Below are 19,026 nucleotides of genomic sequence, written 5' to 3'. Positions count from 1 at the left end.
AGGACGGGAACCAGCATTGGCTGGGCAGGTAGGGTGTCACTAAGACAATCTCCGCTTGTTCCTGCCGAACCTTCGTTAGACAGAAGGGAATCAAGTTGAAAGGGGGTGGGGACAATATCCTGCTAGAGCTTTCCAGTTCAGTGACAGAGCGTCTGTGCTCCAGGCTCCCGGCTGCGGAAACCGGCTGACGAAAATCAGTAGCTGAGCGTTCCAGGAGCTCGCAAAGAGGTCCACTTTTACCTCCCAAACTGCCTGAATCGCTTTGAATGACTGCGGATCCAGTTTCCAATCCCCCGACGACAGAGGTCTCCGAGATTCTGCGTCGGCCAGAATATTTGTTACGCCGGGCACGAATACGGCACAAAGAGACAAGCGACGGCACTCACACCATTCCAAGATATTCAAGGCGATACCGCAAAGGTTCGCTGATTTACAACCCCCCATTCTATTTATGTAGCTGACAGCTGAGGTGTTATCCATCCTTAATTCGACGGTGGCGTCGCGGGCCGTCGCTGTAAAGCATTGCAGGGCTTTGAGTGCTGCCAGGAGCTCTAGAAAGTTGATGTGCTCCTTGCGTTCGTCCTTTGTCCATGGTCCCCCAGTTCTTATCTCTTTGCATACTGCCCCCCATCCTGATAAAGACGCATCCGACGCAATGGACAAATCCAGTGCCGGGAAAATGAGCGGTCGGCAAGATGTAAAATCTGCCTCTGAAAGCCACCAAAGTAGGTCTTTACGAGCCTCTATCGAAAAGGTAAAGGATTCTCTTGATCTGATCAGACGGCCATCAGGTCGGGAGTTCAAGAGGATCTGAAGACCGCGGAAATGCGCTGGGGCAAAGTTAACAGCTGATGCAGCCCAATTCAAATTCCCGATAATCCTTTCCAGGTTGATCCGGAAAATTTGAGGTTTCTTTAGCGCAGATTTGCAGATGCGCAAAATGTCTAGTCTCTTCCTGTACGGCAACATTAGCCTCATCTTAATTGAGTCGATAAACAGGCCTATGTATTCTAGCCCCTGTAAGGGTTCTTCCTATGATTTTTCATCACTAATCACAAAGCCTAGGGCCTCTAGCAGCAATTTTACTCTTTTCACTGCCAGCCTGGCTTCCGACTGGGAGCTAGCTGCGATTAGAATATCATCAAGGTAAATCACGAGGCGAAGGTCGTTCTTCCGCAGGAAAGCTACCACTACCCTTAATAGCTTGGTGAACGCCCATGGCGCGGAGCTTAAACCGAAGGGGAGGGACACGCATTCGAATAAAACACCTCCCATTTAAACTGAAGGAATTTCCAATGGCCTTCAAAAATAGGGACCGTCAATATGCATCTTTCAAGTCCAACTTGGTGAGCCAATATCCTTCCCGAATTGTGTGTCTCACTGACGAAATACCTTCCATCTTGAATTTTTGACGATACAGAAAGCGATTAAGTGCTTTCAGGTTAATGATTGGCCTATAACCTCCTGTTCTCTTGGAAATTAGAAAAATGCTGGATTTAAAACCTTGATCCCGAGCCCTAATAATTGCTCCCTTTTCAATGAGCGAGTTCACTTCTTGCTCGCAAAAATCGTGTTGGTGTGCGTCCATAAAGGCGTTTGGCTGGATCGTGAATTGGATGGGCTCAGAAATAAAATCTAGGGTAAAAACGCGAATTCGGACACCGTTTTGGCTAAGAGGCTTCCTTATGGGAAATGTGTGTATGGCCCATCTGCTAATTCCGGACAAACTTTCTAATTCACCGGACAATTTTGCTAATTTCGGACAGTAATATTTTTAAAAACTAATTGATTCATTCGATTCAATTTCTTATTCTTAATCGAATTGCTTAAGACATTTAAGGGGATGCAATGAGAAAAAAAACGAGATATTAATGATTAAAATAATCTTAACAATGATCTGCCAAAACGAAATGTCGTCTGCCCAAACCCATATTACACTAGATCGACACTCTTCCAAAACACATAATTCTATGTAATTAATACAATAATTAATTTTTCTCAATAAGTAGCCAATAGTTTAACAATTAACAGATCTCAATTTAAAAATTTTCAAGTGGTGAAAATTTCAAGAAAATGGCGTTGAAACTACGGCAAGTTTGGCTTAATGTCCGATATTACCAATCATAAAAATGCCTCCTAAATTGATAATTTGACCATTATTGATATCACTACATTCGTTAGGATAACCTTTGTTAAACTGTGGAAGTCGTAATGTTTAAAGTCTTCAATCGTTCATCTTTAAAATCTCATTTATAAAATGAGTGATTGCGTTTCTTCTTTTTCACCTAAGACACCGTGATGCTAATTCCGGGGCATGTAGACACTAGACCGTTTAACAACTAGAACTTTTTGTATTCGACACTAGAACGTTTGGCCCCGACAGTAGAACTTCTGGCGCCGACACTAGAACGGCGGTGAAGGGGAGGCACTAAATTTTAGCCAACCAATATGGAAATACTCGAAGTTGGAAGAAAAATTTCGACACTGGACCTTTTTTCTCCGATTGTAGAACTTTACATGGCGACACTAGACCTTTTTTGCTCCGACACTGGACCATTCTAGAAATAGAACTTTTCGAAGCCGACACTAGAACTTTTCGATCCCGACACTAAAACTTTGCGTGGCGACACTAGAACTTTTCGATAATGACACTTCAACTTTTCGATCCCGACACTAGAACGTTTTGATCCCGACAATAGAACTTAACATGCCGACACTAGAACTTTACGTGGCGGCACTAGAACTTTACGTGGCGACACTAGAACTTTTCGATACCGACACTAGAACGCTTGGATCCCGACGCTAGAACGTTTCAATACCGACACTAGAACGTTTCGATCCTGACACTAGAACGTTTCGATCCCGACACTAGAACTTTACGTGGCGACACTAGAACTTTTCGATACCGACACTAGAACGTTTGGATCCTAACGCTAGAACGTTTCGATCCCGACACTAGAATTTTTCGATCCCGACACTAGAACTTTTCGATCCTAAACCACTTATCACAAGGTACACGACGACACTGAAAACAAAGTTGTTGAACATAACTACATTATTGAACACAAGATCTCTCAGGCATACCAGTAGGAAGGCGCCATCGGTAAACACTTGGATTAACTTGAAGCAATCACTTAAGGTATAACTGTTTTTCTCCTACTTACCTATTATGTTTTTCAAATGTCATAGACCTTATTGGTGGGCACTCTACGATATGTCCATCGACGAGCGTGAGAGCATTGTATAAGAAAGTACCCCAATTTCGTACAATTTTTCTGTTTATTCGTAGAACTGAAATTCTTTTTTTGGTATGCATAAGTTTTAGAAGTTTCCTGGTTTTATAAGTTTCCTTTCCGGTTTTATTAGTTTCCTTTCCGGTTTTATAACGATTCCTGTCATCGAAACTAATGTTGACATTGCTATTGAGTTGTGACATCTTTTATTCGTAATCTTCATTGGGAACCAGTGGACAATCGCCCAATAGCCACGTACTCGGGGACGTGTCGATAGGATCTAACTCTGTTTGAGGTTGGACATCTTCTAACATGAGCGAAATTTCATGTGATACCGGTGGATCCATCCAATGTACCTTCGTCTGCTACAGCAATCTAGACTGGTGTTTTTAGCTCCCACATATAGTATTACAGTTTCGTGCATATACTGTCTACCTGCCTTATTTTGGTCTTACTTTGCTACGTGAAACCTGCTGCTCATGGTGAAATACATCTTAAATTTTAAATTTCCTCGCTATTTACGATGCCAGAACTATCAAGAAGTCCCCCTGGTAAAGCCATCAACATGAGCCAGCGCGATGGTGGCGACATCTCTGTACCAGACTCGGCTACTCAGCCAAAACAAGCTTGTCACTTCTGCTCAAACCCGTATAAGGGGAAAAAAGACTCTAAGTTCTGCGGCAAATCATGTTTTCAACAACACCAGAAAGCCAATAGCAAAAGCGCCCCAATCCTAGCTAACACTCTGTTTCAAGGTATTATTCATGCAGATGAGTCTGAAACTTTTTCAACCCCCAAGAACAGTTCTCCTAAAGCTGTCAACAAGTCAAAGCGCCCACTATCTGCTAACTCAAGTCTGGATGGGTCTAATCTTACGTCCGGCCCGAAAAAAGTTCGTTATGAAAACTTCTCCAGTTTCACTGATGGCCTTGATCTCTCCCAGCTGGACTCTCTACCGAAAGAAGAAATCATATCCAAACTCCATGCTGCTCTTGACTACGCCAAGACTCAAACTGATTGCATCTCTAAGCTTGAAGCTGAATTGGTGGATGTCAAACTCGCTTTTGCCGACTCGATGACCCTTCGCTTCATCAATCAGAGTTCTGTACCCATGGCAAAGCTTCCATCTCTTGGTCCTATTCTACCAGCTGCACCTTCTTACTCCCAAGCCGTTAGAGTAAATCAGGCGCCTATCCTAATGGCCAGCTACGCCTCATCTACCAAGCCTCCTGACCGTATTTCTCTGGCCGGAATGGAGAAGCTCCTTGATTCCGGCGCTGGTGGCCCGGTTCCAGCGTCAGTCAGACAAAAGGACAACAACATCTTCGTCCGGCTCAACGACCCAGCTGACCTTGATCGTGCCAAATCTATACTGGAATCCAAAGCTGGTCCTGACAGTGTAAATATTTTTAACTCTGTATCTCGTCCTACCAAACTGTACCCTGCTGTGGCATTGTTTGTTGATTTGAGCTACCTGCCAAGTTTGAAAGATGAGTTGATGTTGAGGAACTTTGGGCTAAAAGGTAAAATTGAATCGGTGTCACAATTGTTTTCTAAACCTAACTCATCCAAGGGCCATGTCCAAATTCTTTTCAATTGTAAAGAAGCTCGGGATCTTGCCATTCTTAACGGTGAGGTTGATTTTTTCAACACCACCGCCCGTATTGTTGAAATTCTTTTAGACCGAGAGGTCCGCCGATGTTTTAAATGTCAAGGATATGGCCATGTTTTAGCGTCATGTCGTGCACTTAAGCCCAGCTGTGGTAAATGTGCTGGACCACATCTCACTAGAGACTGCTCTAGCAAGATATGGAAGTGTGTGAATTGCAAAGGTGATCACCAATCTGGTGATCGGCATTGTTCCTCCCAAATGAAAGCCGTGGCGAGATATAGGATTAAGATGGAGCGAGCTTAATGCCAGACACTACTGTAAATCCTAATCGCCTTTTCAGGTGCCTGCAAGTAAATCTTCGGCATTCGAAAGTTGCATCTGCATCCTTGGCGGAGGTGATTTTAGAAAATAAAATTGATGTAATCCTTATTCAAGAACCCTATGCAAAAAACTTAAATTCTCCCATCGTTTCAAATATTCCTCCTGGCTATATATCCTTTCACGCTCTCTCCAACGACCACGCATATGGGTCGGCTGTCCTTGTCAGGCTCTCTCTAGCCACTAGCTTTCGGGCAGTATGTCGCAGCCATTCAAATCAGATTGCGGCCGTTGATTTGCACACTCCGCATGGCACCTTTCGTTTTATTTCAGCCTATCTTCGTCCTTCTATCAATGATGTAGTGACTCAGTTTAACACTGGCATCGGTGGCATTCTTACCAAGCTGTCAATCGTTGCGGTTGACTCAAACGCTTTGAACAGAATCTGGAACAGTAAATGTACTAATGCTAGAGGGACAGATAGAGGAATCTGTTATTTCAGATAACTGCCTGCAAATTTTAAACAAGCCATTAGACCAACTTTCGTTCGTTCCTGCTGGCACCTCCTTCCTCGATCTTACGCTTGCCGGGAGCTCTGTCAAAACTTCTCGCTGGTTTTTTCCATCTATTCCTTCCATGTGTGATCATCCCTACATTTATTTTGAGATAGATCAATGGTCAACTTCCTCCACCCTTTTTAAATCTGGAAGAACTAATGGCCGTACTCCTCATACATCCCGTATTAATGTGGAACTATTCCGTGGCAAGGTCTCCGCTGCTATCGATCTTCTTGCAGTGCAATCCTGTGAATCGACTCAAAGCATCGACTTATCGATTGTAGAGTTATGCGCGCTCATTTCTTCCGCTGCTGGTTCCTCTAAAACAAACAAACTGTTTGAGCCTGGTGCTCGTAATATGCCGTGGTGGTCTAAAGAACTGTGTGATCTTCGTTACAAAACTCGACAGGCCTTTAAATTGTGGTCAGCACAACGCACAGAAGGAAACAAACACGCGTTCAAAGTCTTAAAAGCTTCCTACCAGCGAGAGGTTCGTAAGGCTAAGCAATGTGCTTGGAAACAACTTTGTAATTCCAATCCAGGGAGTAGTGACCTGTTCTCTGCCCTAAATGTTGCCTCTGGGAAGCTATCTTGTATTGGTCTCCCTTCCGTGATCTGTATTGATGGGATTGAGATATCGGAACCCTTGGTCATTTTAGAAAAATGAGCCCAGCACTTTTTTCCTAGACCTGCCCCGTCTGAGGAGGCTCATCTCCCTGCCGAGGAACTAATAGAGTCGTATTCTTCTACATCTAATCACCCCATGCTTAACTTCCCACCAATAACATCTGAAGAACTGGCATCGGCAGTCACCTCTATTAATGTTAAGTCTTCTCCTGGACTTGATGGTCTCTCCACGGCCTTGATTATTTCCTGTTTTCCACTGATATCTGGTTATCTTCTGAAAATTATGAATGCTTGTTTTTCCCTCTCCTACTTCCCGATGTGCTGGAAAGCTGCTAAAGTTGTCATTATTGGCAAACCTAACAAGCCTGCCTACGATTCCTTGAACTGTTTCCGCCCAATCAGTGTAATAAATACCCTAGCGAAAGTTCTGGAAAAACTGATCTTGAGCCGAGTCAGGTGGGTGGCGTCTACCCATCAATGGCTCAGTCCAAGTCAACACGGATTTATTCAGGGTAGATCTACTGAATCGGCAGCACACTCCCTGATCTCTTTTTGTGAATCTTCCAACCTAGCAAAGTGTACTACAGCCTGTGCCTTTTTAGATATAAATAGTGCATTTGATGCTGCGTGGCATCCTGCCATTATCTCAGCCCTAGACAGTCGCAACTGTCCACGCTACCTGACCCAACTAATCCTCAGCTTTCTATCAGATCGCACTGCGTTCTTCTCTCTAAACGAATCTTCCCTGACTGTGAATGTTGGCCTTGGTTGTCCGCAAGGTGGTGTTCTCTCACCCTTTCTTTGGTCAGTTTTAATTGATGATGTGCTGCGTCTCTGCTTCCCACCATAGCCACTCGAAATTTGCAGATCATGTGTGATCAGGTCAACAACTGATGCTTGAGCAAAAAAATGTCACTTAATGCTAGCAAAACTTTTTTCATGTTGGTAAACAAAAAATTAATTGACTGCTCGCACCTCAGCTTGGTAATCAACGGATTGTCCATATGCCCTGCCACTGAGACCGTTTTTCTTGGTCTTACAGTCGACAGTCGTCTAAATTGGCAAGCCCATGTTAACCGTAAGATTGCGGCGGCCAAACGGGCCTTTTTTTCTCTCAGAGCGGCGTTGAAATCGACATGGGGCTACGACAAACGTAGACTAAAATTTTTATACAACTCTGTTATTGAACCCATCCTGTTGTATGGTTGCTCCGTTTGGGCGCCAATGCTCTCTTCTAAGAAAAACATAAAGCTACTTCGCACGTTTCAACGTTCTGTTACCCTTCCGCTATCCAGTGCTTTCAAATCTGTCTCGACAGAGACTTGCCTTGCTCTCTCCAATATCCTTCCGATCGACTTGCGAGTGCTCGAGATCATTTATATGCGTTACTGCTCTAACTCCACTGGCTACTTCTCTCTTGCGTCCTCGAAGTGGCTAACAAGCCGGTCGCCGGGCCTTACCACCCCCGCCAAATATGATTTGCCCATGCTGCACTACCATCCTTTACTGCCTCCTTGGGAGCCCATTTCGCAACCTTCTCTCCTTGTTGAAGGGTGCGAGTTGCTAGCCCCTAATGACAAATCTGTTCGTATCTTTGTTGCTGCTGCAATGTCACGCGGTGCTTATCGGGGTTGCTGCGTGGCGACTAGCCATACTAAAATCAAGGATTTAGTAAATGGACCTGTTCCTTCCACCGACTGTGCATTTCTTGCTTTACAGCTTACGGTTCTGGTCGCCATTACGATGGCTTACCGTGTAGTAGAAGAGGGTTTCAATGTAGATATAATTGCCATCGACCCTTCTGCCTTTACTTTCTCTCGCCATTTCTGCAAACTTTCTCTAATCCAACGCCTCTGTCTAGAAATGCTTGCCCCCTCTCGAGACAGGATACGGTTGATTAATTGCCAGCTCTCAAAGTCTGTAGGCCTTCAGCTTGCCATCGCTGGCTGTCAACTTCCGGGAGACAGTCTTCATAACCTCCCTAAGTTACTTCCATCTAAATCTTCAGCTCGACTCTCGATTAAAAAGATAGCCGACGAATTGTGGGATTCAGAATGGCAGAGCTGCTCAAATGGAAAAAAGACAAAAAAATTTTTCCCAACGATAGAGTCCGCCAGACTAATTCCCTCTCACCTGCTCTGCCGTCAGATCCCGCAAGTCCTTACCGGCCATTCTCTCCTCAAGGAACATCAGTTCCGTTTTAAATTTGCCAACTCTCCGGTCTGTACCTGTGGTAGTCCTACGGAAACCTACGGAAACAGTGGAGCATTTTATTTTTCACTGTCCGCTCTTTTGCACACAACGTCTTCACTTCACTGAGACTTGCATCTCTACTGATGGTTCTTGTCCTCGGCCCTTGCATTCCATTCCATCTAACCCCATTATATGGGTAGCCTTTCGGCAGTTTGTGCGCTCAACCAAACGACTAATGAGGAACTAGGTGTAGGGCGATATCCTATAATTGCTGATTATTGGCTCTGGCCTCTAATCTCCACCCTTATTGTTACCTTACCGCTCTTGATGCTCACTCTTGGCCCTAAGATTCCTTAGGCTATCTTGGAGGTCATCTTGCGGTCCTCTTGTCATCCGGAAATTGCAGCTCTGCTCCCCTGCTGGTCTGGAGAGTATGAGCCCCCTGCGTTTTTACTTGTACATATTGATTGTTGCCCTACTCTCTATCTTCAAGTTAGTCAGAGATTTTCCCGCTGTAACTGCGTTCACCGCTCTCTGTTTGGTGGAGGCTGTACCGGTGGCCGTCGGCAGACGGTCTCGAAGGTGCAACCAAACCGGGTAGACTCCCACAAGCCATGCAGAGCTAGCGGATGTTCGCCTGCCCTGCGCGGTGTAAATAGGCCCAGTTTCCCTTACTCATGTTGTATTATTCATGTATCATATGTGTTGTGTAAATTTCCCTGTTTATTTTGTACAATACATTCGAGCGTAACTCCGTCAGGAGGTAACGCTCACTTTAAAATTAAAAAAAAAAAAAAATACCGGTGGATCGACAATCGCTGGTTCTGGAAGAAATGGGATATTTCTCCTTCAATCGCACCCAGGTGACCCCTCTAGTACGCCATTATTTTTCGCCAACAAGCCAAGAAGTCATCATTTCGCCTTGGCCCTAAGACGGGGAAAAGATACTTAGTATTGCTGATCCAGCACTTTTGAATCATTGTGCTCGGATGTATGTCATTTTGCGTTCTTCAATGATATAGCCAACTAACCTATTCAAAAGCTCTTTGGTAGCTGCAGAAATATGAATACGAAGAGCTTGTTCGGATGATTCCATCCGAGATGCTGTGTTAACCACGTCACCAAAGAGGCAATATCGAGGCATTTTCAATTAAACCACTCCAGCAACGCAAGGACCTGAATCTATTTGGCCATAAATTAAATTAAGGCCCTGAAATTCAACTGATTGACAACAAACATACTAGAATGGATGCCAATGCGTAGTTTCAGCGTTTTTCCAGGTTGATGTCGAATGTGGAAGTTGCTAATCTCCGAGAGGTGAAGCGCCAGTGAAGCGCTTTCAGCGGCGTGATGGTCACCGATACGAATGGGCAAACCGCTGGTCACCATGTAAGCGTCACCGATTGTTTCCACTTTGTATGCATCATAATTTTCCAGGATGGAATCGAACAAAGTGCAAAGCTCGTTGATTAGACCGACCACCTGCAACGGAGTGCTAACGGCTGAAAACCGACAATGTCACTGAAATAAATCGTGACAGAGTCGAAACTCTCCGCTTTCACAGCCTCGCCTCGTTTTAGCGATTCTACTACCGACCTAAACAGTTACCAACAAGTGTTCCAGATGTTAAGAATTTTCTTGTTATTTTAGGTTGAAAATAAGTTTTACTTTGGCAAAACTCGATGCAGAAATGCTGGCCCATCTGTTGTCCTAGATAGGTAATTGTTGAAAACGTTAGATCTAATCGCCATACGGAGTGAATTTTTTCTTTTTGCAGATGCTGCCCCTCCTTGCGTGCTGTTAATGGTTTTCAACATTCAACTCCTTAAAGACATCATTGCCGAATCGAAATTCCACTGAGACGACAATCCATCTGTAGATAAAAAAAAAAAGTCTTTACACAGCAGTTTTAATAGAAGATAACAAGTTTGGCTACACGCTATTACTCAGAGGTTGGACGTAATTAATTTTCCAAGTGGAATTAGATGGCTATTAAAATTAAATAGCCTGTCATTTCATACATAAAATTAACATTAGCGTTCCCGACAGGAAAGGACGTGAAAAAAAACAAACCCACTTTCATTTTTCAATTCGATTAAACATGTCTAATACTCTGCGAACGTCGTGTGTCAACTGACCGTAAAATATTGCAATCATTCCCATTAACCGATTAGTTTCGAATGAAGAAAAGAAACAAAGGTAACCTAGCAGCTGTCTTGGATTGCCCTTTTCTAGTCAAACCATAATGGTCGTACGAGAAAGTCCGCTATTACAAGGGACACATATCCAATTACCTCCAACTAAATGCTGGGCATGGGCCATTCGTCCATTGTTAATCTGGAACCGGATTCTTGGCGTTTAACTGGCAGAGATTTCACCTTTAGCCGGAAAGACCTTTCGGTGGCTTACATTTGCATACAGAGTTTTCTGTTTATCGTTGCACGTCACTTGTCTTGTGGACATTTTCTATTTTCTGCACACCATACGAATGCAGGCCTCGCTTGATCCGCCCCAAGGGCTAATGGTTTTCAGCACAGAAACGGCTACATGGAACTGGATAATCGATTTCATTAATTATGGTACTCATGCAATTAGAACTCACGTTATCTTGCTGACTGCCATGCAACCACTCGATCTGCTTGAAAGTTTCAATCGAATGAAACTCGTTGTAGCTGCAAACAATTACAATCGAATTCGCAGAATTTCTTCGTTGGGAATCGTTTACATCATCTTGGTGGTAAGACCCTTTTAATTGATTAATAAGTTTTAAATGAATCTGTATTTCGTAATAAATAATACGATTACCTGAATGATTAAAGGTGTCTGGGATTCTTTTGTTGGTCACGGATTATCATCTGCGCAGGAGAACTTCTTTTAACCATCATCTCTTCATCACTTCCATTTCGACATTGTCAGCCATCTATCCAATGACTGCCTTGCTACTGTTTGTCGTTCACTGCTATGCTTCGTTTCTTGCATTCGAGCTGATTCAGATGGAAATCGAGCGACGTGAAGTTCAGTTATTAAACAGCCAGCACAAAGACGTCAGATATTTCGTTTTTGCAGTAAAGCAAATATATTTCCTGGCCTGTGATACAGTCGATAACATTAACTATAGTTTTGGTTGGATACTGCTCCTATCTACAACCTTTTATTTAGTTGCCATCATCAATTCGAGCTTTTACCTGTTTGGCATGGAACTCAAAACGGTAACGGATCTCTCCTTTTTGTTGTTTGCTTTGGTCCACCTGATCTTAATGTGTTCCTTTGCAGATCGTGTTTCCAACAAGGTACAATTTCTTCGTCGATCTGCAGCAATTCTAAAAAATAAAAAAAAATTATTCTTTTAAACTCTTAGGCTGGAGATGTTATAAGACAATTATTAAAATTTAAATGGACTGACACGCCGTTAGCTGGCCATCAAATGGAGGTAACAACAAAAAGAATATTTGATGCGGAATTGAGACAAGTACTATTCTTTTTACGCAGACGGAGTTTCTCGTAACACAAATGGCGCAGACCATTCCGCAAATTAGTGCCAATGGCAATTATTTCAATGTCGGCAAGAAACTTTTACCGCAGGTAAGCGCGTGAATGACCATCCCTCTATTTGTTTTAAAGTTCATTTACTACTGGCTATGGGCAAGTAGTTGGAGTGGCTCTGACTTACTTTTTCATACTTTGCGAGATTAAACCGTCCGAGCAAAGACTTCCTCTCAACTGATATTAGTCTCGTCCCTTAACCACAAGGTAATGCATGTAAATTATTTAACTTGAGCAGTTGCTACGTCACACCTGTTCTATGGGAACATCCTCCGAAGAACGACATATTTTAGTATGAAATAAAGAAGACCCATTCAACTTAATGGTATGCAACTTGGCTCCATTTGTTTAAAAAAAAGCATCTGGATTGTGTGTAGGAGAAAAGGACGTTAGTGGCCGTTGACAATTATGAATACATCACAAGGATGAAGGGTGTGTTCTTACCTTGGTTTTCTTTATCAAGTCCAACTGCGTAAAAACTGTAGAGGGTAGACCTGCTGTTTGCCACGTACGATTATTCACCTTGAAGGAGGTTGCTGCCACCAATTTCAAAACGAAAACGTGCGGCTCGATGATCTATAAAAACATGCCTACGGAAACAATAATTATATTACTTTAAACATAATGCCCCCTTAAGACATTTCACTGGATGGAAATTACATTAGAATTCAATCAGATTTTGCGTGAAACAAAGAACAAGTGCTTAAAAAAGAGTTGCGGTGTCCGTTAGAACAAACTCACAATGGTCATTCCTATTAACTATAGTTTTGGTTGGATACTGCTCCAATCTAAAACCTTCTACTTTGTTGCCAAGATAAGTTCAGAACCTTCCACTCTGACCTACTGGTGATGACTAGATGCAACATGGCCGCCGCGAGACGTCTCACCCCCTCGGTTTGTGTGAAGGAGCACCTATCTGGCAATCTGATTGGCTCTCCCAGACAGATTCTAACTGTCACCACCACGGCGCTGTAGTTTTTTTGAATCTTGTTTTCATTAGTTTAGCTGACGCATTGACGGTGAAATGGCGGCAAATATCAACCCTGAATTCGAAGTGGAGGAAATTTTAGATTCCAGGTAAGTTTGTTTTTATTTTTTTTGGTCTGAAATTTACTTACTTTTTTTCAAAAAGGAAATTTGTGTGTGATGACGGTAAGCTCCGAGTTTTGTATTTTGTTAAATTTAAAAATTGTCCAGACTCGGACAATCAATGGCTGCCGGCTTCCTTTTGTAATTGCCATGCCCTCGTGAGGCAATATTATCGGAATAAAAAAGAGCGTGAATTAGTGAAATTTATAATTAGGGTAATTAGAATAATTTAAAGTACCCCTAATTATAACAAAAAATTAATAATGCTGCTAGACAATTATATTTTTTTATGCGTGTACTAAAATCACAGTTTCATACAAGGAACTGATGAAAGAAAAACAAAATGGGAAATAACTTGGAGGTTTCATCAAAGTTGCTGAATCGTTTTTTCTTGGTTATCCGGATCAAAAAAGCCTGGGTGCTTGTTTGCCATATTCTGTAACACATAAGTTTTAGTAAAAATGCTAAAAATTTTGTAAAAATGCTAAGTACCTGAATATAAATTACTCTTCGTCGAAATGGTTCGATGCGGAGGATCCACCACGAAAGCCACCGATGCGCTCGGCACTAGGGCGATTTTCTTGTCCTGTACTACTAGGTAGACTACTATCCCTTCCGGAAGCGCTGCTTTCGTCGTTTTCAAAGCCATCTTTCCGTTGCTGCTGAAGTACAGTATCCTGCACAAAAAGGTGAACACCGATTTGTTTTGAAAAAGCCATCTCTGGGTAGAAAAAATTAATAGTTTACCTTTTTAAGGAGAGGTAGGGTGGTTTTGGCGCAAAATCATTATAAGGGGGGTTGGGTAATGTCAGTCCAGACACCTTTTTTTTGGCCCTAGGTATTAAATGTCTGGAAAAGTGTAGACTCGGTAGACTCCCCTACCCCCCGGCTAAGTAGAAAAATTTTTGCAATGCAAAATAGTCTTTCCATTACTCGTTATTGTCATTATCGGGTCGGGTAATCGGGTAGCATATGGAAACACAAAATTATTTTGATCAGTATGCTAGCAGTTATTTAGAAAATTGTTAGTGGCTTGTTGGATACGTTTCCGTTGGCGACGCGGGATATCCGCGTTCTAGACTTGATATTGGATGAGACAACTGATTACAAAATTATTGCGTTCATGAAAACAGTGTAATTGTTTGCGAATTAAATAATCATTAATCGCATATAAATAGTTTTTTCAAAATTTTTAAATATTACATATCTCATCAAAATTTTATTTAATTATATTCATTAGTTAGATTTGCTCTTATTACTAATAACGCATACAAGCTTTGAACGCGGAACTCCCGCGTCACCGACGGAAACGTATCCCACAACCCACTAACAATTTGATAACTAACAGCTAGCATACTGATAAAATAATTTTGTGTTTCCATATGCTACCCGATTACCCGACCCGATAATGACAATAACAAGTAATGGAAAGACTCTATTTTGTATTGCAAAAATAGTTCTACTTAGCCGGGGGGTAGGGGAGTCTACCGAGTCTACACTTTTCCAGACATTTAATACCTAGGGCCAAAAAAAAGGTGTCTGGACTGACATTACCCAACCCCCCTTATGATGATTTTGCCCCAAAACCGCCCTACCTCTCCTTAAAAAGGTATACTATTAATATTTTCTACCCACAGATGGCTTTTTCAAAACAAATCGGTGTTCACCTTTTTGTGCAGGATACTGTACACGCTCTGGGGAATGCTTGAAAAAAGATTTTGTTTCCACCTCAAGTTCAGTTGCGTATGTATAGAAAACTGGAAACATGATTGAATGCATTCTGGAAACGAAAAAAAAAAACATAATAAGAAATCATGCGAAAGTTCTTCATAATGAAATACTTATGAAAATAGCTAACTGGACGTTGCTTTAATCCAATTGAAACTTCCGTATTCCATTCCGCTTTTTGCCGCAAGAATTGCAGTCAGCCCGAAATTCAAGGGAAAGAACTGGTCTCCAGGCACGTTTTACCGCATCACTCAAGGCCAATCCACCTATCATCTTTACTATGCGGACCTTTAAATATAATACATGACATAAATACTTTATTACGGTTTTATTAAATTTGTTTACCAATTCAAAGAAGATGTCGTCATTTTCTAGTTGTTCTTCAAATTCGCAAAGAGAATCTATACTTTTGATTGGTAACGATGGCATGGTGACAGGAATTAGTGGAATATCATTCGGCAGGAGTGCCTAACGGTGTTAGTTCTAGCAAATTTGTAGAAGACTGATTATCTTGATCTTTTTCCTGATAAGTAATGCCATCATTACCTAGAAATATGTAATATTTATTGATTGAGATTTACTGAGCAACGTATTCCGGAAATTACGGGGTGTAAAAAAGTAAGAATTGTCACGGCTGATGAGAGAGCCATTAGGAATGCTATTTACAAAGCCTGGCCAGATGATCTTTCATTTCATTGTTGAATCTATGTGTAGCAAAACATCAAGTTCAATTGGCAAAATCCAATATTAGAGTAAAGGAAATTGTTTCAAAATTCAAGAGTGACTTCATCAGATTTCTACTTCAAAGATCTGCGAGATCGTACAAGTCCGAGCTTGCCAAGCTTTATTTGAAAGCATGGGACAAGTTAATATTCTGTTTTTTGTTTGTTTAATTTATAACATGAATTATGGAGATTTCTACAGAATTTCTCCAATTACTTTGACAAAACATCATTAAGGATATAACAAGATGGGGATTTGGACTTGACATCGATATGGCATCAAACTTTTGACCAACAATCAATCCGAATCCTTTAATGCCGTGATGAAGCGGCTAGTCAACTGGAATAAACTATCACATTATCAAATGGCTTATTGGTGGAGACTAATAGATGGTTTTTATTCAATGAAAATAAGGGGACGAAAAGGTTTTCGCGACAGAACTATTACCTCTTCTTTAAAAAAATGTATAATGTTGAACGTCCCAAATAGAAGTTTTCTGCCGAAATCCGCGTATTTAATCCGTATGTTTCACGGGTATTTGGTAAGAAAGTGAGACTTTAGACTCCTTCGACATAAGACCCCGGATAGTGTCGACCGTAGACCCCCACCTTACGAAACAAGGCTCTTTACATAAAAAAATAGTTTTAATTTGGAAGAACTCGGTAATTTAAAATCCCTAGCCCCCGACACAAGGCCCCTTTTTTTACGAAATATAAACCCGACTCAAGAACCCGGGCTTAAAAATTAGATAGTAATTTGCCGACTTTAAGTCCCTGTCCTCCGATGTCCCTTTGATTTTCGAAATGAAATATTATCCCGACGCCAGACCCTGTTTTCCGAAATGGGAAGTTTTTTCCGACTTTCAAATTTTTCCCGTTTTTTCAACTGCTTCAACTACATCAACTGCCGTTAACCTTTTTAATTTTTTACCGACTTTCCGATTTTTCATCATTTCTTCAACGGCTTATACATTTTTCTACCATTCCAACGAGTTAAGACTTGAAAAAACTTGATTCAAGTGTCAAAATCACTGGTTTTCCGCCATTTCTTTAACGGCTACATCATTGTCAACTGGTGCCAACTTTTTCCAACGTCTCAATGACTTGGGACTTGGGACAAAATTTTCCACTTTTTCCAATTTTTCTCTGTTTATTCAACGGTTTCAACCACATCAACCGCCGTTAATATTTTTCATCTATTTTCAAGTCGGTAATTTACTAACTTATGTTAAAGCCCGGGGGTCTTTAGTCAGGATTATATTTCATAAAAAAGTGAAGCCTTGCGTCGGGGTCTAGGGATTTTAAATTGCCGAGATTTTCAGAATTAAAACTATTTTTTTTAATGTTATGGGTTTTACGTCGTAAGGTGGGGGTCTACGGTCGACCCCCATATGAGTCTTATGTCAAAGGGGTCTAAAGTCTACGTGCCTTTTCCTTATTCTTTACCAAGAAACCCTCATTGTTATTCTGCATCAAATCTTCCTATTGACTATCTACCATTTTACTTATTACAAAAAAGCAGGTTGAAATAAAATGTTTGTTTTCAGTTAGAATTCGAATTAAGGATTGGCGGTGAAATAGACTCCGAGGAAATAGGACACGTCAAAGTTGGCCTATTTCTCCAAAATATTTCTGAGTATCGTAAAGACTCCAAAATATATTAGAAAGATATTTTAAGCCGTCTTTCCTTCTTTAAAAGGCGGAGTAATTTGAAGAAACCGTCCCCTGCTAAATGCTATTATACTTTGCCGTAACTCAAACCATGATCTATAAACTGGAGGTCGAAAAACTGTCGCCTGCTTGCTTTGGCGTCTGCTAAAGCTTGAGAAAATTTTTGGGCATCCGCTAGGGGCGCTGACTACCCGGGTTAGTCATCATTTTGCCGATTTTACCGCGTAAGGCATAGCCTTTAGTACAAAATCTACTCCCATGACTCATGTCATGTGTGGCGTCATTTTTAGCAAGTAGGTGTAAACATCATGAAATTATGACATTATGAAATAAATTAAATGAAGATTTAACAAATGAAGTGCAACCGCGTTTTTTTGTAATGAAAAAAACCCAGTTTTTTTATTATTTACTATCCAGTTTTTATTCTTTTTAGTATAGCTCTTAAAATGGCATAAGCATTTATTATTTACGTCTAAATCCGAGTATTTTTAGGGCTCTCACTCAACCCAAATTGATTTGAAAATGAACCAATCGATTGGATAATTCTAATAAAAATCCTAATCGATTCTCAATCGATTAAGATTTTTTACCAATGATTGTAATCGATTGATTAATTTTTCTGGTCAATTATAATCGATTTTAATCGATAAAAAAATGAAAATTTTAATGTTCAATATTCGATTTTAATCGATTATAATCGATTTAATCATAAAGCAAATTAAATAAACTCATAGAGTTCGCAAGTCGGAACTTGTGACTTTTAAAATTTATTATATGAGTTTTAGAACTAAGAAATTCTAAATAAAAATAAATGAATACAAACAATTTGTGAAGATTAACGAAATGGTTTATTTCGTTTGATAGTTAAATTAGTCACATTCTTTATTAAAAAAGTTTTGAAGACCAATCTCAGTAAGGATCGATAAAAAGCAATTAGCGATATTGACCCCAGAATGGTCTCCTTTCATCTCACGAAATCCAAGAGTAACCTCCTTCATAGTGAAATCAAAGGTCAGCCATGTCACTGTGACTGCCATCATAGTCAAATTATTGCCAGAGGTTCACAAGTCTGTGGTAGCTGAAATCATCCCAATTGACTTGCGCTTGAAGTATTCTATGATATCCTTTTTTTCAGAATGGTAACGTCAAAAAATTGAATTCTTTAATGCAGTCGATTTAGAGAGTTTAAAATTCGGTTTGAGAATGGCGCAAAACTTTATAAAGCTTTGCTTTTCAACCAATGTAAAGGAATGATTATTGATGATAACCATTTCCATTAGAGCTTCCTGGAAAAGGTACAAAATACAGTATTTTGTCTTCCTGGAAAAGGTACAAGATACTGTATTTTGTACCTTTTCCAGGAAATAAAAATACGATAATTTTTACCTACTTTTAATGGTTATAAAATTCGCCTTTTCCCCCATAGGTTTTCATAGTTCATGAAAGATAAATATACTTAAAAAATAGTTAACCGTGATATAAGCAAACCTACTACTTGGGGTTCGACTTTGCATTCTATTTATGATTTATTCAAGAAAATAACATCATCGCGATTATAAAAAAAAAAAAAATATGATTGGCTCAAAATAGATAAATAATCTACATTGTTTTAGGGAGTCGATACAAACATTCAACAATGAAATCGGCAGTCATAAATTATCATACTTCTGGCGATAGCGTGAGACAGCGACCGATGGAAATCTTAAGGGAAAAACGTATGCAGCTGGTCCCAT

The 19,026-nt window shown here is 40.9% G+C and overlaps 2 protein-coding genes and 1 long non-coding RNA gene across 3 annotated transcripts; 1 reads left to right on the top strand and 2 right to left on the bottom strand.

The window, feature by feature from the left end:
• Window positions 1–6,903: 6,903 nt before the first annotated feature.
• Window positions 6,904–8,666, top strand: LOC116918638. The gene has a single exon (XM_032924369.2). The coding sequence runs from the start codon at window positions 7,257–7,259 to the stop codon at window positions 8,664–8,666; it is 1,410 nt and encodes a 469-aa protein (XP_032780260.2). The 5' UTR covers window positions 6,904–7,256.
• Window positions 8,667–9,471: 805 nt separating this feature from the next.
• LOC123470623 (atrial natriuretic peptide receptor 1-like) lies at window positions 9,472–10,291 on the bottom strand. Its single transcript, XM_045171162.1, is given in 4 exon segments — window positions 9,472–9,722; window positions 9,782–10,045; window positions 10,048–10,136; window positions 10,209–10,291. Coding segments are annotated over 4 exon segments (468 nt in total). The 3' UTR covers window positions 9,472–9,690.
• Window positions 10,292–11,335: 1,044 nt separating this feature from the next.
• Window positions 11,336–12,911, bottom strand: LOC123470502. The gene is made up of 2 exons (XR_006644193.1): window positions 12,744–12,911; window positions 11,336–12,673 (listed from the first exon to the last, which is right to left on the bottom strand). It is a non-coding gene; the product is annotated as an uncharacterized LOC123470502 (long non-coding RNA).
• Between the last annotated feature and the right edge of the window lie 6,115 nt (window positions 12,912–19,026).

Source organism: Daphnia magna, linkage group LG3 (genome assembly GCF_020631705.1).
Source record: "Daphnia magna isolate NIES linkage group LG3, ASM2063170v1.1, whole genome shotgun sequence".
In the NCBI taxonomy this organism is placed as follows: domain Eukaryota; kingdom Metazoa; phylum Arthropoda; class Branchiopoda; order Diplostraca; family Daphniidae; genus Daphnia; species Daphnia magna.
The sequence above is the reverse complement of the archived record's forward strand: the minus strand, read 5'-3'. Positions and strand labels throughout refer to the sequence as shown.